We start from the raw sequence: 27,889 nt of genomic DNA on the forward strand, positions 1-27,889 counted from the left end.
TGTCAGAAAGGCCTCGAGAAATTTACATAAATTGATGCTAAATGAAGTGAGTAGAACCAAGAGAACATTGTATATAACAACAAGATTATATGATCAATTCTGATGTAATCATCAAATCTCTTGAAGAGATGGATGTGGCTCTTTTCAACAATGAGGTGATTCAGACCAATTCCAATAGAATTGGGATGGAGAGAACCATCTATATCCAGAAAGAGGACTATGGAGACTGAATATGGATCACAACATAGTATTTTCACCTTTTTTGTTTGCTTGCTTTTTGTTTTCGTTCTCATTTTCTTTCCTTTTTGATCTGATTTTTCTTGTGTGTCATGATAATTATGGAAATATGTATATAAGAATTACACATGTTTGACATATATCGGATTACTTGCTATTAAAGGGAGGGAGTGGAGGGAAAGGAGAAAAAATTTGGAATACAAAGTTTTGCAAAAGTGAATGTTGAAAATTATGCAAATATTTTGAAAATAAAAAGCTTAAAAAAAAGCACGGCTAGACAACAGTTTGTATTAAAAAGATCTGAAGATTGTAGTAAACATTAAGTTCAATACAAGTCAACAATAATAAATCACATATATTGAGTCCTTTCAAGTTAACAAAGCACTTTGCCACAAAAGATCCATGATGGAAAATGCTACTCACATTCAGAGAACAAATATGAAATCTGAATGCAGATTGAAGCATACTATTTTCACTTTTTTTTTTCCCTCATGGTGTTTCTCTTTTGTTCTGATTCTTCTTTTACAACATGACTCATGTGGAAATATATTTAAAATGATTGTATATGTATTGCTTATATCAGATTGCTTGCTATGTTGGGGAAGGAAAAGGGAAGGGGAAAAAAATGGAACTCAAAATCTTACCAAAGTCACTGTCAAAAACTGTCTTGACATATAATTGGACAAAATAAAATAGTATGAAAAAAACACACACTTTTCTGACAACTATTACAGTTTAATAAGAGGAACACTTCTACCAGAGTTATTTGCAGACTGAATAAGCTATTCAGAAGAATAGTTGAGTCCCCTATCAATGAACACATTCAAGCAAAATCTGGATTACCACTTCTAGGCCATGTTGTAGAAGAAATAGGTATTTATATACTGATTGGACTAGAAGACCTTTGAGATTACAACAAACCTTGACATTCGAATGGTCTCAGATGGCAAATGCTGCTCCACAACCCTGGTCACTATAACCCATATGAGCAAAACCTGAATTTCTCCCTCAGCTCTAACGTAATCCAAGCAAAACAGTGAAAACAAGACATGCCTAATTTCAGTCATTAAGCAAAAGATAAGCATTCAGGGGAAGATCTCTCTAATATCAACATCTATGGCTCAAAGTCATCATCCAGTGATCTTTCTACCCAATATCATTTTTTTCCTCCTTCACTGCCCCATGTCAAAAGAACATCTTGTGACCTGACCACAAGGAAACAAATGCCTGAGACAATCAAGATGACCTACATATTATCCCCAAGGACCAAGAGTGGAATAAGGAATCAGGGTAGGCAGGATGCCTCCTCCTCTTCCCCAGTGTCCTTCACAGTCACAGAAGAACTGGCACTGCCTGAGAATGAGCTAAAAAAGCTGAACATGGAACAGACAATAGCAGGCTTTGATATACTATTTCTGTCTATTCTATATATCCACCTCTTCTCCCTAGGCATATTTCCTGGAAGGAGATAAATAGTCCAACTAGGAATATAAAGGGATCAAGTTTCTATTCTTTCCTCCTCAGAGAGCTCTTCTCTTCTCTCTACACACTCTCATTTGACTGGCCTTCATCTTCATCTCTCAGGCTTACCTCCAGGGAGGAGGAATGATGAGACAAGATGGGCCAACAAGGTAGAGATGAAGAGGGAGCAGACATCTCCTCACCTTCCAACTTTCAAGCCTCAAGCATAGTGGATGGGGATTCCTCACCCTACCAGTTAACTATTTTCCTCTTCCTTGTTCTACTGTCTTTCATCCACCTACTTCTCATCCCACAACCCTCCTACTCCCTTCCCCAATCATCTATTTTCCCATCCCTTCATCCCCTACCCCTTATGCCCCTATTCCCTCCCCCCAAGAGCACTCACACCATGGGGGCTTCTCAGAGCGCTGCCGGAGCTGCAAAGGGGGTGAGTGAAGGGTCTGGGGTGGAGCAAATGGGCCCCCAGGAGCCTGGTTGCTGTGCATGGAATCAAACAGAGCTGGAGAGGGAAGAAAGAATACACATGAGTGGGAGTTTGAGTGTGGCGGGAGTGGGGAGGGTCCAAGGCCTTTCTTCACAGGTCTCAGCTACTGTACCCCTTCTCAGCCCTCTCATGTTGAAAAACTGGGAAGGAACCATTTCCAGAGAAGGTAGGGGTCAGCAGAGGTCTAATGTATAGGTCATATGTTCTTTCCTAGCCTTGCCCAGCCTATCCTGCCATGGTTCTCTGGCTCAGACCATACTTTGGAAGAAGAGGGAGAGGTCAAGGGGAATCTTCATACCTGCAGATACTTGGGCATCTGTGTGCCGTTGGCAGACTGAACTCAGGAATTCATTCACTTGGCGAAGGGAGAGGGCATTGTGCAGAGTTTCCAATGGGTAGATGGTAGGCACCATGGAACAACCTTCAAATCCTGCCAGGATTAAGATTTGAATTGAACAAAGTAAAAATTCCAGCAGAAGACACCTGACCAGGCCTCAAGAAAGCTAGGAAAATGAGTCCCTAAGGCACCAGGATAATGAGCTACCTCTCAAAAGCTAACACCATTGAGCCCCCTTAGAAAAGTGAGAATTACTAGGAGAGGAAATTCTGCAAGTCTTCTGTTTAAGATTACCTTTTTTTTTCCCTTCAGTTCCTTTGAACAGCCTTGCCTCCCAAAAAACTTGCTTCTGAAGACCCATAATTTCCCTACTCAGGAAACCCTAATCTACAAATGCCTAATTTAGGAGGCTATTGGAATTCTACTGGAGTCAACCCCTAAAGTCTTCTAGGAGAAAAAGATGTGAGTGTAGAGCAAGAGACTTCTAGTATCTGACATGAGGTGAGATCACAGGATTGGAAGGAAGTAGAGGAGTCTAGAATGAAAAGGCAATAGGACTACATGAAAGGTATGTTCAGGGTCTTTAACAGCGTATGGAGTTGGAGAGGAAAGGATGGGTAGGAACATGCAGATATAGGAAAAAGATAGAGGAATTGGAATCTTTAGAAGTTGAAAGAGCATGCAGTACACACAGAATTCAGCCTAGCAAAACCACATGCATGAGCAGGCTGGAGGATAAGAGTTCTTCCTTGGTTAATTTTCATCACACCAAAAATCTCTTCCTTGGGAGGCCTCAGCCCTTTTAGACAGCAGTTTATCAGTCAGGAGAATGAGTCAGTTCCCTCTAAGGAAAATCACTTTCTTGTTCCCTTCCCAATAATTTCAATGTCGGTCTTTATACCCACCCCCCAGGGTAGTGAGAAGAACAAAGCTAAATACATTTGTGATTTTATGCCACAATCTGCTGAGGGGCCAACTCTCTCTCTTGGAACAACAAGTATGCACCTGAAAAACTAATATAGTCCTTCCCTTAAATCTTCTATACATCCCTTAGGGTATTAGGGACAGAGTAGGACAAAAAGACCCTTACAACTCCCATTCCGTAAACTGGGCCAACTTTGTAACTCAAAGAACTCGGTCCCCTCTTTGCAACTTTAGCTTACCTTCTCCCTGCCTTTGGCCCTGTCATCCCAAATCTTGCTAAGGAAACCAAGGAAGTCATTTTCCAACAACTCTGAATCTCCCTATTTTTTTCCTACTGCACAACAGAAATGGTGGTGGTATCTCTTTGACTTTGGGTGATATGCTTTGGCTCTTCAGATCAAGGAAACAAGTAGCCAAAAGGAATTTTCTTTTTTCAATGAGGAGTCAGAGAGGAAAGTTTCATTCTTTTCTAGAGTGGAGGATGGTAATAGAGGGGCAGAAGGAACTATGGAGGACACAGGAACAGAAGGAAAGAAATTCCTCTATGCTGAATAGATTTGGGTGCCTGGGGAAAAATGGTCTGAAGTTCTAGGAGTAAGGACAGGATGGAGAAAACAGAAAAGGAGGCAGTTAAGAAGAAGCAGGGTTAGGGAGTGAGGGGAAAAAAGAACAGCCAATGCTACAATTACCAGCCTGGCCCCAGCACCATCTAAGCTGCTCAATGTAGCCTCAGGAAAGGTAGAGGTAAATAAGCAGGTTCTTCTGCTAATGTAGCAACAAGCAAAACAGCCAGCTAGGAGGGGATACCGTAGAGGCACTCAGGATCATCCTGGCCTGAGCGCAGCCAGTTCCGGAAGAGACGAAGGTGGTAGGAGCACTGGTGCAGGTGATGCGCCAGCGTGGCATCCAGGGAGATTGGCCAGCCCCCTGGGCAGTCGGAGGAGAAACTGCGCAGCAGCTGGACCACAGGGTGCTGGTCATCCAGCAGCTCTGCAGGAGGACAGGGCCATAAAGGAAAGCAGAGAGAGACAGAGAAACAAGAGGGACAGTGAGGATGGTACTGGCTAACAGAAGCATAAGGAAGTGGGGTTGTGACCCCAAAGTATGTGGGCTTTCAAGTTCCAAATATGGGCTAAAAGAGGAGAGATGGATGAGGTCACAAAATATCTCAAGATATCTCCAACAAGAAAGAAAACAAGGTGTGTGTGTGGGGGGAAGACAGGAACACCAAATGAAGCCTGAGGGGGAAACAAAGATACTGTCCTCCCTTAGTCCAGCTCTGTCAATTTTCTTTTTTTCAAATGCTTGCAGAATTTTTTCTCAGCCAGGATAAGCTGCCAGTAGGGTCCTGGCTTGAGCACCCCAGCCTTGATCTCAACTGGGCAGCATTGACAAAAGGTTGCTGTGAAAATTGTGGGTTCTTGGAGAGAAGATGGAGGTGATGAAGACCAAGGGACACACAAGAGAGATCAGAGATGAGCCTCATCAAGTTTGAAATGGAAGCCTGAACTGTTTCCAGTGGCTCATGCCTGGCCTCTCTGAGCCACACTCCAGGAGAATCACAGCTAGATCCAGAAGACTGGGGAAAAGTACAAGAACGCTGACAAAGCATGGAGCTGAGCCAATTATGTTTCAATAAAGTCACTGAATACAAATGCCAGGATCAACTGGTACTGTTGGTTATATGACATATTTTAGCATATTCCCCCAACCTGGTACCAGTAAGAATGATTTGAAAAGCAGTTCTGCATAAGTCCCAGAAACTGGTGCAGAGAAAGGGAATCATTCAGCCCCAAATTCATTACATTGGCCAGACTTTGGACTATTTTTCATTTTCATCCTATGGCTATTAAGTCTAACTGTATTGTATTCAGCTAGTGAGTGAGAATTTCAATTTAATTCCATTCATATGCTGGCTGAATATTGATTCTTTTTTGATGAATTGCTCTTTGTTGATTGTTGATCTCTGTAATGAAGCTGCAAAGGATTGCAGATATGGAAAAACCCAAAAGGTTGGCATAGGACAGGAGATATGACAGATTCTTAAGAGAGGATCCTAAGTATAGAGAGCCTGACCCAAGGTGTGGGTAAAGATGGCTGGGTGGAGGCTGAGCGTAGGACCTGATAGAAAAGCAAATGTGTGAGTTAAGCATGCTTGGTTAGTTTGAGACCTTATATAGATGGGCTACCGGTACCACTAGAGCTCCCATTCAGAGGATTCTCAGGCGTGATCTTGCTCCAGAGACTGATCTGAAGGGCAATAACTGTGGTTATCATCAAAGATCCCAGGAACTTTTCAGCACACACTGACAACAGTTTATAGCCATTTCACAGTACTGGTCTCTTCTTTCATGCTATTTTGGTTTCTTCAAATAGTTTCAGATTGTGGTCTGGTAACTAACTACATGTACGGTCACCTTTACTCCAATCCTGTAATGTGTTCATATGATGTGACTGTCCCCACAAGGGACAGAGAACTGAAGACTAAGATCTTCAGAGGCAGAGGTGGGTTACATACTGGCCTCACATGTTAGGGAGGAAAGAAAGTGGCTCTGCCTTTGCTCCAAGTCTAAGTTTTCCAAGCATTGCTTTGAAGCCAGGAATTCTGACGAGATCATGGATAATGCTAGGTGCGCCCATGTGCTGAATGTGTTGCCATGAACAACAGAGATACATCTTACTTTTGTGTCTATGCCATCAGGCACACTAGAGCCTTGGGGACACTCTGGAGGCCAGCAGAAACTAAACTTTTCACTCCAGTATAGCAACTCCTGGATCCTTTTATTGCTACCTAGAAACTATCAAATTCTAAGAGCCTCTCAGTTAGCGTAACTTCCAAGCTCAAAGGCTAGAACAACTAGTGCCATTAAAGCTCTGAAGGCAGGGTTGGCAAATAAGCAAAAGAGAAGGCCGCAACAGCACTTTCCTTGTACTCTTTCCAACCTTGCCTTCTTCTTTGTGTGTGTGTGAGGGCTGCCCACCTCAGGCTTCCAGAGAGGAAATATCAGATACTAGATTTCTATGTTCTGGGTTTGGAAGTTTGTTTTGCCTATGATTTCTAAGTTCCATACTCTGAAGCTGGGACCCCTTGGGGATCCATACTCCAGGAATGTAATTTCTAAGCTTTGTTCTAAAGATGACCATGATTCAGATGATCTAGGAAAGCTACTTTTCAGCTTCATTTGCTGGCCTGGCTTCTGCACCCTGAACAGGAGCATTTCTGCCACAAATTCTCAGGGAGGCTGGAGCATGTTCTGATTGGGAAAGTAGGGGTTCTCAAGCCCAAAAAGAGAAGGCAACAAGGCCTGGTGCAGGTGGTAAGACTGGAGAGAGGACAGAGAGGGAGGCCCCAGCACAAAGGCTAAGGTCACAGTGACAAATGGGTTAGAGTTAAATGGAAGCATTGGGGTTAGACTGGAAGATTCCCTCAAGCTTGATCCAGGCTTGGCCCCAATTCCTTTGAAGGATCTTAGTCATTGGAAAGAGGTTGTGGCTAGAAAATTTCTTTTACTTTAAACATAGATCCAGAAGATAAAAACAAGCACACAAAAAGATTAAACTCCATTGCTGAGATGCCACTCCCTTCCCAATTCCCTCCCATCCAGAATCCCACAAAGAACTCACAGTTTAGACAGTCCTTGGATTGGTGCCCCAAAGCCTTTCAGGTCAGGTATCTGTATTCCTAGCTCTTCAACTCTCTTGGAAACTGTGACTTCAACCCCCTAGTCCCAGATTCTTTGGGGCAAGTTATGCCCTGGATAAGGTTTGGTTGTATTGAATGGATGTTGATAAACTGAGGGTATGATACTGCTCTTTTTATTCCTCTCAGTCTGATGCTGGAACTGACTCCCTTTTGTTCCCCTTACCTCTACCACAGGTACCCCTTACAAACCACTTTAGGTTTCTGCCTTCCAGGCCCAGATGCCAGGTTAGTAGCAACATGAAGCACATGGCAAGAGCACACAAACCACGCAGTGCACACAATGGTAGAGTAAGAAGATGGGAAGAAACTCTGCACCCCATGGACTGAAGGTGAGGAGAATGGGAGTGAGTGGAGGTGGGGGTGAGGATGGAGCACAGTCTCCAAACAGGAAGGAATTAGTCTTTTCTTCTATACACAAAAGGAAGGAAGGGACATTAAAAAATCCAAGTTACATGAGCTTCAGGGAGAAGGAAAAGGGCGAGAGGGTTTAGGCATTATATAGTACTCTCTCTGAGGATGGGAATCATTTTTCATATTCATACAAGGCCCCAAATTGGGAATGTTGTGAGAGGGATTTAAACTTAAACAGAGTTTTAATGATGATGGTGACAAAGATGACAATGAGGGTGATAGTTATGAAAAGTAAGACTGAGACCAGTCAAGAAGATAGGACTGGTGTGAGGGATGCACAGCCAAAGTGGTCACGGTCAGAACAAGAGAATATTCAGGCAGGGGACCCAGTGAGGGATACACCGGGGTGTAGACACACAAGAAAAGAGGAGAGAGGTCAGTGCCTGGGGGCAGAAGTAAGTATCTGAGTCAGTGAAGGTGACGAGGTATGACATCAAGTCAGAAGCAAACGTACCGTTAGTCGGATGCTTTGCAAACGACACAGAAAATCGCTTTACAGCCGGGACAGACAAGAACTCTGAGGAGAGAAGACATCATGGGGATTATACCTGCATCTGTCCCTTCCCCCTACACAACTAGACTTTACCTACAACATACCCTCTTGTCCTCTACACCCAAACCTGACCCTTTCCCAACTACCATATGAACACCTCTCTGATGGTTATATAAATCTTTCCCCTTGTATAATGTATCTATGAGAAATCACATCCCATTCCTACCTTGAGCCTACTCCCTATATCCTCATCTTCACTATATCTGGGGTCTGTTCTTATCTAGACATTAAATCTCAGTGGGACTCTTGGTCCCTACCCCAGGTGCTACCTCAGCTGGATCTTTTGGAGCTCCAGCCATAATTATGTCACATCCTTCCCTACTACTTGTTATCCACCCACATTGTCTAGAGGGTAGAAAAGTAGGGGTACAAGGTAGAAGTAGAATGATTAGAATGCACTTGGATAGCTATATGGAGTGAAATGTACCTAATATTAGCAGGGGATCACTTGTTTCATCCGCACAGTAGGCTACTTCTGCTGCAAAGTCATCTGGCTCAAAGGGGAGATGAAAGGGAAATGGGGTGGGCTAATGATATGGACTACTGCCCCCAACCCACATACCATCTCGATGCATCAGGCTGGCAGGTGGGAGTTTTTTGCCATGGCTGCGAGCGTAGTCCTGGAGATTCGGGGCACTGGATGAGCCACCCAGCACTGTGGTACTGAACAGCCCTGTGCACTGTGAGCCTGCAAAGCCGGAAGCATGTTAGCAGCCAAACAAAGCTGCAACTACTACACACTAACAAAAAAAAAACCACACAAGGCAAGGCCATTCATAACTGCCACACTATCACACGTAGCCTTCACTGCTACACACTTGGCAAGTTAATGAAGGAGAGGGTCCTTGTGCACAGGCCTGTGGCAAGGGGGTAAAGTTGCTACTCCATGCAGTTTAGTCATTTTAGGGGAGGCAAAGCTGCCTGGAGGAATAAATTATACTTTATCCTCCTTCAGATGATTCCCTAAAATGCCAGGGGAGAAAGCTTCTCCGGATTCTCCATACCTATTTGATGTTCCCCCATCCTGAGAACAGAGCTTGAGGCACCCCAGATCCTTAGGGGCAGAGAGAAGAAGAACTTTGGGTGAAGCCAGAGACCAGATCCCAAGGTCTTAATGGCTCTCTTCCACTTTCCTCTGCCACCCCATCCAAACTTTCAGGGCCTTAAAGTTTCTCCAAGAAAGGAATCATGGAACTCAAATAATTTCAGAATTGTAAGGAACCTTGGAGATCACCATACACAGCTTCCTTCTTTTACAAAAGAGAAAACTAAGACTCTGAAACCTTATGTTCACTTGCACAGATCTCCTGACAGTCATTTCAATTCTACCAACAAGCAAAAAGAAAGTTCACTCCTTGAAATGCTATAGAATCCTCTACACCTGTTTAAACTGGCACATTCCTCTTACCTCTCTCCCCTTCCTTCCCCCACCCAAAAAAAATCTTATAGGGCACTATGGTGAGTTCCAGATCAATGAACTAGTACTATACTGAACACCTGCACCAAGAGAACTACCACTCTGGGCTATGGGATACAGAGGAAAAGAACAATAAAAATAAGAGATATTATTACTGACCAAAAAAATAGGCCTACTATCAATCAACAACCTTACCTAAATACAATACTGAAAGTCAGATGTCTACATGGTAGGGACAGACATAGCCCTAGGGTTTATGTGATTTTAAAGCTAAAAGGACCTGAGACATTATCTAGGTCAATCATTTCATTTTATAAATGAGAACACTGAAAGCCAAAGAGGTGAAATTAATTTCCCAAGATTAAATAGTAAAAGTGGTAAAAGTGGCAGAGGCCAGGTCTTCAGGTTCCACACTCATGGCTCTTTCCTTCATAACACTTTTCTTCTAAGGGGAAACTTCAGGGGTGAATTTCAGGATCATAATGCCAAAACAGAGAAAAAAATCTTAGTGAGGTCCATCAGATACAGGATCCCCAAGGAAAAGGAAAGACAAAAAGGGCCATTACCCCTAAGATCTATCTGTCCCACAATGGAAATAAGATGGACCTGTCTTCTGCTCTGAGTGGTTTTTTTGGCCTGTCAATGACTTTAGAGAGAGGATGAATTCAAGCAGCTGCCTAAGCTCCTGTAACAAGCAGCTCCTATTATAGTTTGTCAAGCTCCTGACTTGCATTTACAGGAGAGATTAATATCAGACCTGTTGGGGAATCCTTGAGTTTCCCTTGAGTCTACAAGAAGGGGGCAGGATCACAGGGAGAAAAAGTCTACCTAAATCAAGGAATAAAAGAAAGTAATTCAGATGATAGACTGTTCTTATCCTCAGAACCAAATGAAGAACTTTTAAGTCAACATTCTATTTCTGATATAATGGTTTGTCCACATCCTTCATATTTGAAATAGGCTCTAGGATGAAGGCTCTAAGAAGAGAAATGGATCTGATCTCAACAATCTCTACTCTTTCTCAAAATAAGTTAGCTCCATTTCCAGGCCTCACTGGCTCTATTCCCCTATTAGTTAGATCCACCCTACTAGTAGCAAAAATTCCAATCTTTTTCGGCTCAGCCTTGGGCTAATAATTTCGGGGCAATTTCTCTGGGTCCCTTTAGAGTTCTATTGAAATCTAATTTCCCTCTTCTTACTCTATCTGTATTATTTCCACAATTTAGCTGGTATTTCCATCTACTCCTCTGAGGGGAATAGCCTCTCTTTTAAGGCATTTGGGGAAAAGTACCCCAAATTACAGAGCTATACTCTACCTTTAAGAAATTTTAGATGCATCCTTCCCAGCAAAGGATGATAGGGCAGATGAATACCTTTATCTGTGTTCTGATCAAGTTCTAATTTGTCTAGGGCCAGGGTGGATTCCATGGACAAATACAATAAGACCACAGAGATAGGTAAATGAAATTAAGCAGGATAAAAAGAGGCACAGAGATCAGGAGACCAAGCCTGGAGATCCCAACATGTGTTCCTGGTCACAACCTGAAGCCACTGGCCTCAGATAAAGGGCATAATGAGTGGATAGGCATTTCCCTCTGATTCAATAATACTCCTTCCTCCCCACCTCTCAAACACTAAGATTTGAAGCATTCTTTGGTCCAAGGCATCTTTAAAAGACATTCATGTTTGCCTTCCTCATTACCCCACAACTCCATACATTGGTAAGCTTCATATCCAAGAAGTATCACCCCCTGGCAATCTGATCTAGGATTCATCCTTTACTTTTAGAAAGAAGGGAATAGAAGAGAGGACAGAGGAAGAGAGTATAGAAGTTGGGAAAGAAAAAAACAGGTTTAGGATTCCAGAAGATGGCCTTTGCTCTCCAAAGAGAGTATGGAATAACTCAAGGATTCCAAGTGTCCTTGATTAGAGATCTGTCTCTAATAAATCTGATGGCTCAGAGTCTCCTAGTTCCCTTATGCTCCAGTTTGGACTGGAAGGACTGAGGAAACCTAGGGAAGAAGACTGATTAAGAAAATCAAGAGAGTGATATTTCAGAGATAGAAACCTGAGATCAAAGTTCACATCTAAAGTCTACTTTCTCCCACTTCCATTTATCAACAAAAAAAAACTTAGGTATATCCAATTCCCAAGGTTGGGGATGGCTGTAATCATAGAACAGACCTCCCTACCCAATACTGAAGAACAATGGTTGGGAAACCATACCCAGGCCACTTTGCTTCATTTCTGTGGGTGGACGTGAAGACTGGAATAGACGGTAACTAGCAGGTCGGGAAGATGAAGTCTCAGACAACACCTGTGGGGAAAAGATCATATGTTACCATCTCCCTACAAAAGCCAGAAAACCAAAACCCAAGTCCTGAACTCTTGGTTCCCTGTAATGTCAAGCAGCCAGGATCAGAATAGCTGAGAGACAAAAGGGCACTAATGGGAAAATGTGAGGGAAAGATAGAGATCCCCAGGGTTTCTTCCATAATGGAAACCAATTTGTTCCCTTTCCCCAATGTCCCTTCCATTCCAGCTAAGAAACAATCATTTCTCCTACTCCATAGATCCAGCAGAGAAGAGCTCCCTATTTCCTATACCCTCCTTCCTAAGATTCAGGTTTGCAAGAACTCAGTCATAAACAGAAAAATCTACATGAACCCTTCCCCTCATTTTTGTGTTAATGACTCCTTTCTCCAAACTCTATTTACATAGGGAAGGGAGGAAGTTCAGTTGTTCTACAATCACACTCCTGAGCTCCCTGTTTTCCACCTTCTCCCTCAAAATTCAAAATAGATTTTTCAAGTAGACACACCTGATTGTTTCCTTCAACCACCATGTCCTGCCCTACCTAGAAGATGTCCTGAGCTCCTAGTCCCAAGTGTCAGAGACAGAAGGTAGGACAAGGAAAAGAGGTAAGGAGGGGGACCTGTACACAGAATGCCAAGTAGGTTGTGAACATAGCCCTGGGCTGTAGTCCAACAGCAGGGAGAGGCCAGGGGAGGTCTCTTGATCTTCATTGGCTATCCCAAAAGGTTATTTGGTCAGCCTGGCCGAGCACTGTGTATTTGTGACCTGCAAGTAGGCCAGATAAAGAATCGTTCAAGGACTGCAGAAGGCCACCTCTCTAATCTCTAGCTCCCACAGAGCAAAGCTAGTTAGAGTTGGACAGACTACTTAGGAAACATAAGGTATCAGAGTCAATATATATTCCCCATACTAAAATAGGCATGGAAAATAGAGAAAAAGTAGAATGCAAATAGTAGAATGAGACAGGATTGATTAAATGACAAGGTTATAGAACTAGAGAGCAGAGGAAAGGAGTTTCCTACCAGGTTAAAGAACACATCAGGGTAGGCCAGGAAGAGAGCAGTCCTTCTTAGGCAGAACATAGTTAAGGAGAAGGATTCTTACAGGCTCATAATAAGTTAAGTGATCAATTAACAAATGAAAGTGTTCAAATCCTCTAATGATAAAAGAAACACAAATTAAAAACAACTCTGAGTTGCTACCCTTCACTTATCAAATTGACAAAGATGGTCAAATACGATAAAATTAAATGCTGGCACTACTATGGAAAAGCAGGTGTGTTTTACTGGTTCATAGCTGGTAGAGTAAAAATTGGCCTGATTCTTTTATTAAGCAATAGGGCATTATATGAGAAGCAGAATGGTACAAAGAAGAGAAAACAGGCGATGAAGTAAGGAACAAATGGGGGCTCAAGTCCCTCTGACACATACCTGTATAATTATGAATCTAACAACTTAATATTCCAGGCAACAAAAAGCCTAAGTAACAAATAAATAGCTGATTTGCATTAATGGAGATGATATACAAACCAGTAATAATCTACATTGATAAAATCACAGGTCAGGATTCTCAAAATAGCATTAAGTGATACAGCTATAAAACTTCACACCTCTGGTCCTAGGACTCCATTACTAGGATTATATCATAGAGTTGTTAATTGATAGGTTTAAAAATAGACCTATTAGTTAAAAAATATTCCAAGCAATGATATTTATAATATATAAAAACTAGCAGGGAGACCATAGCTAATTAAAGAATAGTTAAACAAACCGTGAAATAAAAATATATTATGCCATAAGAAATGACAATTATGATAAAAACCAAGAATTCAAAGAAAGAAGGAAGACTTAATGTGTTTAAAAGAAGTGAAGTATAATCTGAAAAAATATACATCATCACAACAATGTAAATAGAAACCCCCTCCCAAAAAAAATCTCTGCTAATATTATAATGACATGCAAGAAGAGGTTAGAAAATGTACTTCTCTCCCTTCATTGCAGAAGGTATAAAATTATGGATATTATACTGTCAGACATGATTGGTATACTGTTTAGTTTTTCTCGATTAATTTTTTTCTCTTTATTTTTTAAATCTTTGCTCTTAGTAATGGCTAATTGGTGGCAGAGTGGATAGGGCTGGACCTGAGTCAGTAAGACCTGAGTTCAAATGTGATTTCAGACACTTATGAGTTTTGTGACCCTGGATAAGTCACTTAATCTATTTACCTCAGTTTATTCAATTGTAAAATAGAGATATATAATAGCAACCACCTCACAGAGTTATTATGAGAATCAAAAAGATAACATATGTAAAAAAATGCTTTATAAAATGCCTGCAATTAGAAAGCACTATATAAAATAGTGCTCTTAAGGAAAAGGAGAGGGAAGACATATTTGGAAAAATGTTGTAAAAATAAAAGACATCACTAAAAATAAGAACTTTTTAAAAAATAAAAAAACATTTAGAACATAAATTATAGACTTATGTGAAGTAACAGTGAAGAAAGAAGATCCAAAAAAAGTAATATATACATCGACTTTAACTCTAGAAATAAAACAGAAGCATTGATAAATACAAATAAATAAAAATGTATATGGTACAATAATATGATACATAAACAAATAATTGCCAGGCATTATACAAATGACTCCAAAATACTAATTATAAAACATGATATTCACCTCCTGATAGAGGTGAAAAATTCAGAGTGTAGAATAAGTGTATATGTGTATGTGTTATACATACATATATACAGGGTGTGAGTGTGTTTGTGAATGTGTGTGGGTGTGTGTATTTTTTTTTCTTTTTGGATATGATCAATGTGAAAATTTGCTTTGATTGACAACAAATGCATATCAAAAGATTTTGTTTTACTTTCATTCTCTATGGGGAGAAGGGGTGTATGGGACAGGAGGGAGAGAAGGTAGATTTTTGCCGATTTAAAAAAAATTTAATCAAAAAAAAAAAGATAAAGAAATAAGGAATGATTTCAAGGAAAAGGATTCCAAAGTTCTCTAGTTAACTCTTTAGTGAAACTTTTAAATCATGGACTGACTATAAAAGCCAGCTTCAAGTTATCTTGAGAGATTTTCATAGGGTCCTGAAGACCAGGAAAAAAAAAATCATCAAAACATAAGACTGAACAAAGAACAAAATAGCCCACTGCAGAAAATAGGACTTAGGTATGAAAAAGCCTCTGAAACCAAGATTAATCACAGGGCCAAATAAATTGTCTCTCCAGAACAAGAAAATGGGTTCATATGGTTTAATGAAGATAATTCTTTTTTTCCAGGAAAGACTGACATTTGGACTAAGATTTTTGTGAAGGTCTTATAGAAATGTAAAGTGGCCAGCTTTAGCCTCCTGATTTTTAAAAAATTGCCTTTCCTCATATTGCCCAGGTCCCACATCTCAATGTTCCTAACCTCTATACCACCACTCTTGGCCCTCCATCATTGGAATTTCTCTAGCTTCAAACAAGTTGCTGCTGTAGAGCTTCAAAAGTCACTGAGTATGAGTAATAAGAAGGGCAGTGTTGAGAACACAGGAATAATGTCCAGTGTTTCCCTTCCCCATCCTTGCTCCTGTCCTTTCCCCATTACCTCCATTGAGCCAGCTTTACGGTTGCGGATGAGTGGGGATCTTCTTGGAAGACCAGAGATCTCAGGAGGCTGGGGTGATGTCTGCAACACCCTATCTGGCTCATCTTGATCTTTACTATGGCACAGATCTTCCATACTGCCTTTGTCCGTCTGCAGCTCCTCATTCTAAATCATGTGTAAGAGAAGAAAGAGTGATCTCCTTCTCTAGCCCCTTCACCCTCTGCCACCAATGATCTAGACCCCTATGTCCCAAGTTCTAAGACCCAGATTCCAGCACCTTTCCTACCTCTGAAGAGGCTGGACGGAAGCCACAGCCAGTGGGCGCACTACCATCCTCCTCAACACCTTTCACACCAGGGCTGAAGTGTAATTCCACATGGAATCGCTCTTCAGATGAGGGATCCTAGAGGATACGATGAAAGGATGTAAAAGGATGGGACGGTAAGAAGCGGGGTGATAATGATGAAAAGGAGTTCCAAGAAGAAAGGCACCTAATTCTTAGGTTTCTGTATCCTGCCTCCTTCTCCAGTACCATATTGCTGTAAACCCTCTTCTACTGTCATCTCTAGGATCAAGGAATACTGCCTCCCCCAACCCTGTTGTCCCTTGTTCATATGACGTGACCAAATATAAATATTATTCCTCTACTTCCCATGGGAACTTGGGTCATTATAGAATCCACTTAGAGAAACACTTATAAAACTCAGAGAGAAGGGAGACTTATCTAGATCTTGCTCTTCTCTCACCCTAGCGGTAGGTCCAGTGGCTGGGTTCCACATCATTTCCTCTGGCACTACTAATTCCTAAAACTGGTTCTGTTTACCAAGAAGCTCCTAACTGTCCTGGCTAATGTAGTACTCTATAATCCAAGTGATTTTCCACATTGGGACCCACAGATCATGGGGATGGGCAAAAACTTCCTTCTCTGACAATGGTTGGGAGAAAAGAGGGTAAATCTTTAGCTGATCCTACATTTCCTTACCTGGGTGTTGTCTTCATATAGCATGATGACAATCTGAGTCATGTAGTTGAGCTCTGAAATGGCACTGAGATAAGCCAGAGCCCTCTGCCACTGTGCATCCTGAGATTCCTATCAAAGATAAGGAAAGACATCTGAGAGAAGGAGATAAGACAGGACTGGGAAGGGTGATGAGCCTGAGGCTGGGATGGGGGAGGGCCAGGAAACCCAAAGAAAGGCTTGCTTAGAAAACAAGGAGAGCTAAGGAATGGAGCTTCCCAGAATGACAGATAGGTGGAAAGAGAAGGTCCTTACATCAAGAAGCCCTCCATAACGGAAGACACTGAGCAGGGAATGGACATGGCTCTCACTGGTGAAGTAGAGACGAGTACGGACATGGCGGCCTGGGGAGAGCACCCCTCTGGAGTACCTGAGAAAGTTACCTCATCATTCATAAGTAGGTAGTCATAACACCACCCCTCCACCATGTCTTTCTTTCATCCCCAAAGAGGATCTCTTTCTCATATTCAGTAGTCCTCTTGGGCCCAAACCTCTAAGTGTTCCAGATCTGACCTCCCCCAAGAGCCCTTTACATGCCCCTCCCCAGCCAATGCCCCCTAAACCCTCCCTCACAGGGGATGCAGCTTGTTGACAGACTCATCCTCATGGGTTCGCTGTAGGTCAAGCTGAATCTTCCTCAGCAATGGGAGACAAAAGCCCACAGCAATCTCCAGTTTCTCCTCTCGGCTGATGCCATACTCCTAGAGAACCAGAGGCTAAGTAAGCACTCAAGAGAGTTTTTTTGCTTCTACCTACTCCCACTGACCCCCAAACCTGACACTATCCTCCTGCCTTCCTCTCATTCCTAGGTCTCTTCTCAAACCCATTATTGTTCCTGCTCCATGTGTTACCAGGATTCTTTACGTAGGCCAGAGTATTTTGTTCTTACTCATAGTCCAAGGGTACCTATCAAGAGAAGGTTGTAGCAGTTCAACTAATCCCACCCTGCCTCGATACTTCCTTTCTCCTGCCCTTCCAAATTCTAGCCATGAGCCATTTCCAGAACCAACCTGAGGAATGACCACATCAGCCAGCGCCTTGGAGAGTCGCAGCAATTCTGCTGTCCCGTGGAGCCCCAGACTCCCATTGTGCTGCACATCATACTTGACACAATCATAGATGTCAGGGATTTTGCTGATATCAAAGCGTCCATTTTTCTGCCGAAAATCACGTTCCAGCTTGCTCCAGCGCTGCAGCATCAATTCCAGAGTTTCACTGTGGTACAATTCCAAGTCTACAGGTAACAGGGAAAAGCCATATTAAGCAATGAGCTAAGGACCATGATTTGGTACACCATTACTTTTGTGGAAAGCAAACAATATTCTAAATATGCCGGGTGCAAGAGGGAAGATTAGGATCTCCCAGGCACTCAGAGGAAGAGACAACAGAACCTTGACAACATACTAGGGAAGAGATGGCAGTGTTCTTACCCACCTGCCGACTTAGGGTCCTGCAGCCGTTCCCGGATCTGGTATGTGAGATTCTCAATCAAGACAAATACCTGGTTACAGATCTCCACAGGATTCTGAATTATGGCCATTGAATTAAGCAGGGAAAGGCTACCAGTAGGGGCCAGCTGGGGGAAACAAAGAGAGAAAGAGTATCATGATCTCAGGGCTCCTCACCAGATTCCTGGAATTGGATAATAATGCTAGTCTCCTCTAATGGACATTTTTTGGTGGAGATCTATAACTTAAATCTACTTATGTCTAGAGATATCTAGGATTTGGAGACACTAGCCTGAGTTCTCTATCATCTGAGACAATTATGGTCAGTAAAGGGGGCAAGGAGTGGAGGAAAGGGCCTGAGGTCACCATAAATGGAGAAGGAATCATCAGTGAAGGTAAATGTTCTTGGTCATGTAAATGAGTCCTACAAGGGCATGGAAACAATTCACATAACCTAGACTCTTCCACATCCAACTCATAGTAAATAGTGCAGGATAGAAAAAGGGATGAAGGGCCAATTCTATCCAACTCGATACTTAGTGAGGTGCAGAAAAGTAGGCAGGGCCTCATTACATCCTGGCCAACAGTCACTTACCTCTCCTTGGACCCACACAGAAAAAAGTATTTAGTTATCCAGTCCACTCAAGTTCCCCAAAGAATAACACAAACAGTTAACAGAAAGGGGAAATGGAGAGATGTTGTTCAACTTCAATTTAGCAAATGATCCCCTTCTTACCAAGGCCTAGACTAACCCTGGAAATCAGATTGTCTTAGGGAAAGAGTGACTCTTAATTAGCCCTGAATGGGTCTTAAGATGGGGAACTCCTTTATCAGTCTGGGTATAGAACAGCTCTTTATGCAAAAGCAGGCAAAGCAGATCTCCTGTCTTGATTCTATTCTATAATATGAATATAATCTGAGTCCACCAGAATAGATTTCATTTCCACTCCTTAAAGTATCTAGTCATGAAGCAGGGCCACTAGGAAAAGGAAGGTAAGGCCTTAAGGAAACCCTAAGAATTCAAAAATGCCAAAAGACAAAAACAGAACACAACCATCTAAATGCAGTGACTGAGTGATCAGAGGATGAGATATTTGGAGGATAGAGCACAAAGGAGCTCAGACCTGCTCATAGTCTCCAGGGCCAAAGGATGTATCCTGTTGTAGAATGTGATGTAATCGTGCCTTCACACGGTGTTGGCAGCTGCTCAAAGAATCACCATCACTGTCCAGAAGCCCATTCATGTTGGCACTCTTCACCATTTGCACCAGGATGGGTGTCAGCTCCCCCTCCAGTGCCAGCAATCCCTATGACAAGAGCCATGGGGAGTGAGGGCATTGTTAATCCCCTCTTTAGGCCAGTAGCCCTGGTGCTGAAGGGGTGGAATGGGCATAAGGGGGCACAAAGAAGACACAGAGCTGACTTGGTTGGAGCAGGGGTGCCCCTACATCCCACCTCCTATTCCCAGAAGAACAGAAAAGGGTCAGATATAGTCATCCAGCTACCAATCTATTCTATTGAGATGAGCACCCCAAATCCCTTTACTGTATTAACCCTCCATCTAAATTAGCAGCATTTCCAACTGCCAATGTCCATGACTTTGGGGTTAGGGTGGACACCTTGGCAAAGGCTGCAGCCGTCATCTGTACACGACCCTCATCTGAAGCATAGATCTTGAGGTCATGGCGATAAGTGCTATGGAGCCGTAGGAGCCCACAACCAGGGAAGCCAGCATAGTCCCCTGGGAGTGAAGAGGACCACAAATAGACATCTGTCAGGATCCTAGAGCAGGGAAGAGGAAATTTATTCCTCCCCCCTGCAATATTTCCTTGTCAGGGTGATTTCCCCCCCCCCCCCCAATCTTGCCACTCATCCCATATTTATTTTGTTCCAAACCCACCATAAATTTACTATTCAACAAACTCACCCTGGCCACCTGGGTACATGCAGCGAAAAGCTCGTCCCAGCTCTTCAGCCTGGACACGACCAGCAGGAGTCAGCTCCCCACCCCACTTTAACACCAACAGCAGAGATGGAGCGAGGGTCTTTTGCTGTTGATCTGAGGGTAGTAGAAAGCAGTGAATTGGGCACATTTAACCTGTATCAGATTGATTGCTTGCTCTCATGGGAAGGAAGGGAGAAAAATTTGTAAAACAAAGTTTTACAAAAATGAATGTTGATGTATTTCAACATATTTAACATGTATTGGACTACCAGCCAACTGGGGGGAGTGGGAAGAAGAGGGGAAAAATTTGGAACAAAAGGTTATGCAAGGGTCAATATTGGAAAAATTAACCATGCATATGCTTTTTAAATAAAAAGTTTTAGTTTAAAAAAAAAAAGAAAGAAAAGAAAGAATGTTGAAAACTATCTTTACGTGCATTTGGAAAAATAAAATACTATTAAAAAAAACTGAATTAATGAATTAATAAGAAATCTGTGTAGCTATCTATGCTAGAAACACCAAGTGGATGAAGAATAGATGTTGATCAAATTATGACATACTGTGGGGTGGACAGACCATTGGCTTGGCCATTTGATATTATACTTTTAATAAACAATGAATAAGGGGGGGAAAAGCAGTGAATTGGGACTGGACAACCATCTAGGAGCCCAGTACAATGTAGAGATCTGAATATTACCTCAACAAATCTGAGTAGGAAGGGAAGGGGATAGGGGATGAAACTAGAAAAGCGGGAAGGAGGTGGGGCAAAAAATAGATGTTTTATGGGTTTAGAGATTCAGAGAACTAGAATGGGTTGTACATCTTACCTTGTTCCTCATTAGAGACTCTGGTTCCATGAGGATAGTAAGTCAGCTGTACCTTTCTATTGATGCCTGAGAAGTGACCATACCTGCCAAGAACAAAGTTCACTGTCCTTTCTAACCCTAGGACATAGACTCTAGCTGACAGCCCATATCAGGTTTCCTTATTCTCATCCCACTCCTTACATCTCCAATACAGTTTTCAGCTGCTCCAGTTTTCCTATCTTCTCTTCAATCTCACCACGAGGGTCCTTTTCCAGCTCTCCTAACAACAGCCGAGTGATGTCCAGCACCTCCTGAAGAAGGGGAATAATGGGATGTGTTCGTGACTCTTGGTATTCATCCATCCATCTTAGGATCACTTTCTATTTTTCAACTGACAGATTTCCTAAACTCATATTTCTTCCTCTTATGGTGACTGCCCCGCCTTCCCCCCTCTCTGCTCTTTAAGTTACTCACTTGCAGCTGCTCAGGCCTTTTCAGCTTCAGTTTCCCAGTTTTATAACCACCATGTTTTTCAAACAGTGCAAAAAACCTGAGCATGAATGAGTAAAAGAAAACATAAGTGGGAGAGTCAAGAACTGTAGGAACAAGCTACTTTAATCTGCCTTTTCTTTATTTGGTATATGAACTCTCTCCTTACCTGGGGTGCGTAACTTCCATCTTCATTTTCTGTTTGGGAGTTCGATCCCCATGACGGATGATGGCAATGACACAACGGAGTTCCATCCTGAAAAGAAGAAACATGTTAGAGCAATCTCAATCTGCAAATCCCTTCATGAACACCTGGGAGGGAAAAGGATACTATAGGCAATAAAAAATAGGGGTGTGGCTATGGAAACTGCCTAAAAGAGATCCCCTTATTAGTCTGGGGAGAGATGGTAGATGCTTATCAATGCGTCCTGGGAATCCCAAGCCCCAGATATTTCTGTGGATAAATAATTACAGGTTCTCTTTCTCTTACATGGTACCAGATGTGGTGGGGACAATGGGAATGTCTTCAGCCTCTGTAGGAATAGACCAAGGAATCTGAAACTGGGGGGCAAGCTCCCGCATTATGGTATTCCTAGAAAGAAGATATAGAAAAGTAGTGGAAAAACCTTACTTATAATGGTAAAAAACAAAAATGCAAAAGAGATCTCTGCTAAACAGGAAAAAAAAAGGGTAACCCCACTCTCCTCATCCAAACCAACGTCTCCCATACCATACCCCAAGATCTTGGCGCAGTCATCATAATATTTCATTGAGTTCTTGACAAAGCTGAAACCATTGACATCACAGACAAAGGAATGACCATTGGCACGAAGAAGGTCAAACCCACAGACTGTTTGCTGTGGAAGAGTTAAGGTGAAAGATAGAACCAGGTTGGAAGAAAAGTTTCTTCCCCAATTCCTTATGCCTTTTCCCCTTTAGCCTATATTTCCCTTCACCATCATCACCATCCCACCATCTTGGATCTTCCTCTACCTTAAAAGCAACACAGACTTTCCTGGCCACCAGCTTCTCCATGGCAGTCAGCATGACTGGGTATCGAATCTCCTTCCCTTCACTGTCCCTTTCCACCTTTCCATCTAATGCTGGAGACTTTCGGGCTTCAGCATGGGCATAATCTGGCCCCACTGTATACACCTACAAAAATATATTATTCCTGAGACAATTCACATCACACAATTCCCTCAGACCATTCACGACATATATATTTGAAGAGATTATGAGAAATAAATCATTTTTTAAAAAGGGACTTTGAATATTATGTTTAGGCTTGGTTTAGAATAAAGATCCTAAATCTGAGAAAATTAATATTCATCCACCTAAGGCTATCAGGGCATAAGTACTGCTCCATCAATACCCCAACTTTATCTTTCATTTTCTACTTTAAAATACTCCAACTGAAATATACCAAATGCTTTCACAACTATAGTTATTACAAATGTCATAAATTGTGACCCAAACCCTGTATCTATACTCTTTACCTTGTAATTTCGGTACATTAACAAATCCATATTCAGCCTTTATTTTGTATATCCTCCCCTTATAATTCCAATCCCCCTCCATAATAACTTCTTAACCTTTGACTATGGGCAATTCATTTAAATTCTCATTTTTCTTATATATAAAGGAAAGGAAATAGCTCTCTAAAATGAGAGGACTGAACTATATGGCCTCTAAGGTCCCTTCTGCCTCCAAAATGGAATGATCTGTATAACTTGTATACCCCCACCCTCTTCCCTCCTCTACAACCTTGACATCAGTGCCATCTGTGGGCATGAATTCTTCATAGATGTAAGATCCAGTTTTTCGGACACTGCTCTCAGGAGAGTACACACTGCTTCGACTACCAATCTATGAAAAGGGAAGGGATTAAAAAACATGTGGGTCCATCCTCCCTCACCATTTTGTTCCTGAATCTTTCAGATTTTACCCCCACAATTCCATCCCTATTCTTCCATCTCTCTGCCCCTCCCCATATCCCTGACTGCCCCCACACCTTACGAAAGAGGCGCTGGCTCCCCCCACCAGCTGTGCTGGGATAGTAGATGTAGACGTTGTGATCCTCAGCACTCACTGGCTTCTCCACAAATGGTTTGGGAAACACAGCTCCATTCACCTCCACCTGGTCCTCACCCTCTATGAGGTTGCACTCTGAGAGGTAGAATATGGTCAGTCTTGGGGGCCTTGGGCACACCTCTTCTATCACTGAAATCCCCCCAGCGCCTCAGTCTCTGCAACCTTCAAATTCATAAGCCCTGAATCCTAGGAACCATCCCAGAAATTCTACCTCAAGATCCCTAACCCTCCCTTATATACAACAACAAAAACCCTACTTAACTGGTAATAGCAGAAAATCAGATGGATACTGAGCTAAATACTGAGCTAGGATTAAGCCCAGTAGGCTGGGCAAGGGATGGGGCTGAATACTTACCCTCTGGCCGGGCAGGATCACGATTAAGCACAGCATATCGAGGCAGATCAATGCCCTCCTCTTGCAGGATTCGGTATACTTCCCTCCTGCAACCCCAAAACTATTAGCTAGAGAAAGCATGAGGGGGAAGGGTGGGGATGGGAGTTCAGTGGAGATAAAGGAATTGGAGCACAATGTGAAAAAGAAGCACATTTCTAATTATGCCCTTCGCCCAAATGGGATTCCCAAATGCTAGAGATTAAATCTGTGGGCAACAACAAAAAAAGACCCAATTGAATATATCTGACAGGCCAGTAGGAAGCCATACCTGTCCTGGATATAATACTGCATAGTTAGGTCATTGATGAGGAAGGGATTCCGAAGCTTGGCATAGGCAACTGCTTTGTCCAGGGGGAAACCTAGCAGAAAGGCAGAATATAATACACAAACATTATAAAAAGAAGAATTTTCAGTTTTTACTGAATCCCTCTACTAACCCTACCACTATTCCTGATTTGCTTCCCAAAGTCTTAAAAGATCCTCTAGAATTATTTCCAGCAGCTCACTTTCTGATGGTTCTAGAAGCTGTGGAACTGTCTTAAGATATAGTGTATAACCCCTCCCCCACCCAAGATGGTATTTCCCAAAAAAAAATATGTCAGGGGGAATAAGCACCACCATTCATTGTCACTTTTCCAACGTGACTCAATAGTGAAGGGCTAATAATCTAAATTTCTAAACCCCACCATTCTCAATCCTATTCTACTTTTTTCTCCCTAAAGTCCTCACCTTTGGAGTGGAAAGAAATGAGGCAGTGGCAAGGTGGCCAGTTCTCCACAGGCTCATTGAGAATAACATCCTCACCCAAAATAATCACAGTTAGGTAGTCAAAGCGGCATAGTCGTTCTAGGATCTGGGTCATTGGCTTGGACTTGGACTTCTTGGTCATGGCACAAATGCCAACAATAATCTGCCGTTCAAGAGGCTGCAATGTGGAAGATGTTGTCAGAAACCCTGTGGCAGGACTTCCTAGGGACACAAAGCCTCCCCTTTTGCCAGAACATTGGATTTCCCATATATAAGCTAGAGGATACAGTCAAGCCTAAAGAGCACATTCCTAACTACAGGGCACCCCCTTTTCCACCCACTCCAAAACAAATTTAGGAACTCCCACTGCCCACAGAATAATGTCTTCTCCATAGCAGCACAGCAGGGTATTTTTGAGACCAGGCATCAAGTTACCTGGATACCCAGCAACCCCTTAGATTCTAACAAGTTCACTGGAGCAAAGGTTCTACAAATGAAGTACCATCTCTTCAAACAGAAAAGAGCCAGGTGCCAAGAGAAGGCAGGTAGATCAGGCCTTTGGAGAGGGTAGAGAAGTGATCACCACTGAATGCTGCCTAAGCTTAGTGTAATGGCTCCACCTTACACCTTTTGTTCTTCATGTACTTACCACTTCGTCTTCCTCATCTTCAAGGAGCTCACTTTCACTCTCCTCCACACTCATGCCTGCTCCCTGGGTGCCCAGCCCCTCATCCCCAGCTCCAACGAAGAAGCGGGGCGTGGCACTCTCGATCTCACTGGCCGTCAGAGACCACATTCCCACCAGGAGACCCACTCATCCCGATCTGCAGGAGACAGCACCCATCAGCCCCCATGGTGAAGAGAGGACAAGAATACTGGAGAGGAAACTGCATGGGACACTTGGGGAAGCATGGAAACAAGACGAAGGTTACACTGTGACTACAGGTGCAAAATGATGAGAAATAGGGAAGGAAGGAAGATGCAGCCAGCTGAAAGAAACAAATAACTAAAAATAAGAAATGTAGACAAAAGGGAAAAGTCAAAAGTTATTCCAGGAATGAAACTATGACCAGAATCAGGGAGCTAACTCTTAGGATGCTGACATTTCTTCAATACTTCCAGTGGAAAGGTGTTTTCAGTAACAAATGGGAGGAGCAGCTCCCCTTCAGGAGATTGATGAGTGAGAAGGTTGACAAAGAATAATTCTAGACTTAGAACTCAATTTGAAGGAGAGAATTCTTTACATTCTCAAATGTGTCTGTAAAGAGCAAGATGCCCTCATTTAAAGAATAGAAAAGGGGTAAACGAGGTAAGTAATTAAATTTGGAACTTTCTTAGACCTCTTCCCTTACTCTCAAAGACTAGGCTTAGAAGCATTAACAAAAAAAATGAAAGAAGCCATTGGTCACTGTCTAAGATCATCACCCCCACTTCAAACCAGAAGTTTACTTCGGTGTCACCTGCCCCAGTGGCTATTTTCCATCTAACCCATACCTTTTCCAACTCAAAGAAATTTATAAAAGACTAGATGTCTAAACAAAGACCATAAAACTATTGGAGAGACTGGCTATGGGGTACACTTCTACTGATAATCTATTGTCATACTGAAAGCTGGGTGCTTTCACATACATTTCTCTCATGAGAGATCCTAATCTCTAGGTGTTACAGGACAGGGTTCTGCTTACACAATAGCCAGGAAAAATTCTCAGAAATAACTGCTTGAAAGTTCTGCAGAATGGGTTATAGAAAGAATACCAAACAGGATCAGAATAGCTGAGTTCAAATCTAGATTCTGCCACTTTCTAATATGATTCTAAGCAAGCATTTAATTTGTCTGACTCAGTTTCTTCAGCTGCAAAATATGAATACTCCTACTTGTACTCCCTACCCCACAGTGTTTTATAAGTGAAGAGCTTTGGAAAATGCTATATAAGTACTATATGAGTGCTTACTTTATTTACTTCATCCAATCTTTTAAAATATTTTTCAATCTTCTTCAGTAATTTCCATTTTGATTTTATACCCTCCCACTACAGATGATGTTTTCTGTAATTATAATTGACTTGTTCCCACAGAGACCTCTAACTTTTTGATCATTTCCCTCCTTTTTCTATCCTTCAATCATGATTTCAGAAACTGCATTTTCCTTGGTTCCTTCCTAGGCCTTAAAAATATTTTCTAATTTCCTTTTGTGTATCTTGTAGAATGCCTCTCTGCCTATATCATTTTGTTATTGCTTTGGACTCAGTGACCTGGCCTGATTTTCATGCCTTATAAGTATTCCCAAGTCTCTGTACAGTTCTGAGTTTAAGCAGCTTAGATTTTTTTCTATCCTCCCTGTTCTTTCTCTACAACAGAATTTCCTGATGTTTAAGATTCTTCTGATCCTGTGCACTTCCACCCATGGAGTCCCTTCTGATTTTGCTCTAAATTCACAACAGTTGTCTTCTTGACTTCATATTTCATATCAATAACAGAAACATGGGTGTTGGGTTATAGTATTCAGAATAGTTCCGTAAGTTAAAATACTCAGAAGTTCCATAAACATAAATAAAGATGGACTTGTCTTTTTATTTGATTACATTATGTAATTATTGCTTTATTAATATAAGGCTTGCATGAGGAAATAAGCATATACTTTGATTATATGAGGGTTTATTTAACTAAGTTTTGTTTTTTTTATATAAGTAAAGAAGAGCTGATGGGTCTTAACTCTCAAATGGCTAGCCCAAAAAGAAGCCTGAAAAAAAGAGGTAAAGAGAATTCTTTACATTCTCAAAAGTGTCTGTAAAGAGCAAGATGTCTTTATTTAAAGAATAGAAAAGGGGTAAACAAGGTAAGTATCTAAACAAGGGATACTTCTTAAGATTAGGAAAGAATTACCACAAGATAGTACTCTGAAATCTTAGAGCAAGGACTCTTAATCTGAGGCTCACAGATAGATTTCAAAAGGTATATATAAACTTGGATGGGAAAAAAATGACATCCTTATATTCACTAACATCTAACTGAAGTCTATAATTTACTTCAATTATGAATGTAAGCAAATTATTCTGAAAAGGGGTCTATAGATTTCACCAGACTGTCAAAAGGGTGTCTATGACACACACAAAAAGAATCCTTGCCTTAGGGAACATCAAGAAGGAGGGAATAGAAAGTGTCCATAGCAAAAATAAGCCTGGGCTTCCTATGAAAGAGGCTCCCTGTGAGAGAACAGGGATATACTTTGATTACAGTAAGATTTACTTCTATCAAGAAGCTGGGTCATTATATCAAACTACCTTTCCTTTCTCTTTCTCCTCCCCCCCCCACCCCCCAATATATGATGGCAACAAAATAGAACTTCAGATTCTGCTCTAAGCCCTTTACACAACCTCACTCATTTTGAACAGAATCACCAGAGAAAAAGGAAAGCAGTCTCCTCTCTAAGGACTTCTGCTTTGGATCAAGAAAGGAGGGGGAGGGGCAGAGGTGGGAACACC

At 42.0% G+C, this 27,889-nt stretch overlaps 1 protein-coding gene across 10 annotated transcripts in view; it reads right to left on the reverse strand.

Moving 5' to 3' along the window:
* Positions 1 to 27,889, reverse strand: part of PPIP5K1 (diphosphoinositol pentakisphosphate kinase 1) — a 41,680-nt gene that overhangs the window by 12,651 nt on the left and 1,140 nt on the right. For 3 of the 10 annotated variants that reach the window (XM_031952189.1, XM_031952190.1, XM_031952191.1), the window contains exons 2-30: positions 25,057 to 25,231; positions 24,390 to 24,585; positions 23,929 to 24,019; positions 23,622 to 23,707; positions 23,187 to 23,341; positions 22,940 to 23,041; positions 22,166 to 22,327; positions 21,908 to 22,029; positions 21,663 to 21,764; positions 21,342 to 21,428; positions 21,158 to 21,233; positions 20,885 to 20,994; positions 20,705 to 20,787; positions 19,860 to 19,991; positions 19,552 to 19,673; positions 19,057 to 19,239; positions 17,919 to 18,060; positions 17,495 to 17,718; positions 17,058 to 17,185; positions 16,740 to 16,854; positions 16,449 to 16,556; positions 15,753 to 15,869; positions 15,467 to 15,631; positions 11,775 to 11,865; positions 8,694 to 8,819; positions 8,033 to 8,095; positions 4,272 to 4,454; positions 2,502 to 2,633; positions 2,105 to 2,218 (exon numbers count right to left, since the gene is read on the reverse strand). In XM_031952189.1, coding sequence (XP_031808049.1) covers positions 2,105 to 2,218; positions 2,502 to 2,633; positions 4,272 to 4,454; positions 8,033 to 8,095; positions 8,694 to 8,819; positions 11,775 to 11,865; positions 15,467 to 15,631; positions 15,753 to 15,869; positions 16,449 to 16,556; positions 16,740 to 16,854; positions 17,058 to 17,185; positions 17,495 to 17,718; positions 17,919 to 18,060; positions 19,057 to 19,239; positions 19,552 to 19,673; positions 19,860 to 19,991; positions 20,705 to 20,787; positions 20,885 to 20,994; positions 21,158 to 21,233; positions 21,342 to 21,428; positions 21,663 to 21,764; positions 21,908 to 22,029; positions 22,166 to 22,327; positions 22,940 to 23,041; positions 23,187 to 23,341; positions 23,622 to 23,707; positions 23,929 to 24,019; positions 24,390 to 24,585; positions 25,057 to 25,203 — 3,664 coding nt within the window. In that variant the 5' untranslated portion in view covers positions 25,204 to 25,231. Of the gene's footprint in view, positions 1 to 2,104; positions 2,219 to 2,501; positions 2,634 to 4,271; positions 4,455 to 8,032; positions 8,096 to 8,693; positions 8,820 to 11,774; positions 11,866 to 15,466; positions 15,632 to 15,752; positions 15,870 to 16,448; positions 16,557 to 16,739; positions 16,855 to 17,057; positions 17,186 to 17,494; positions 17,719 to 17,918; positions 18,061 to 19,056; positions 19,240 to 19,551; positions 19,674 to 19,859; positions 19,992 to 20,704; positions 20,788 to 20,884; positions 20,995 to 21,157; positions 21,234 to 21,341; positions 21,429 to 21,662; positions 21,765 to 21,907; positions 22,030 to 22,165; positions 22,328 to 22,939; positions 23,042 to 23,186; positions 23,342 to 23,621; positions 23,708 to 23,928; positions 24,020 to 24,389; positions 24,586 to 25,056; positions 25,232 to 27,889 lie in introns of those variants that run through there. The other 7 variants (XM_031952193.1, XM_031952195.1, XM_031952194.1 and 4 more) reach the window with 7 other exon arrangements.

Source organism: Sarcophilus harrisii, chromosome 2 (genome assembly GCF_902635505.1).
Source record: "Sarcophilus harrisii chromosome 2, mSarHar1.11, whole genome shotgun sequence".
Classification (NCBI taxonomy): domain Eukaryota; kingdom Metazoa; phylum Chordata; class Mammalia; order Dasyuromorphia; family Dasyuridae; genus Sarcophilus; species Sarcophilus harrisii.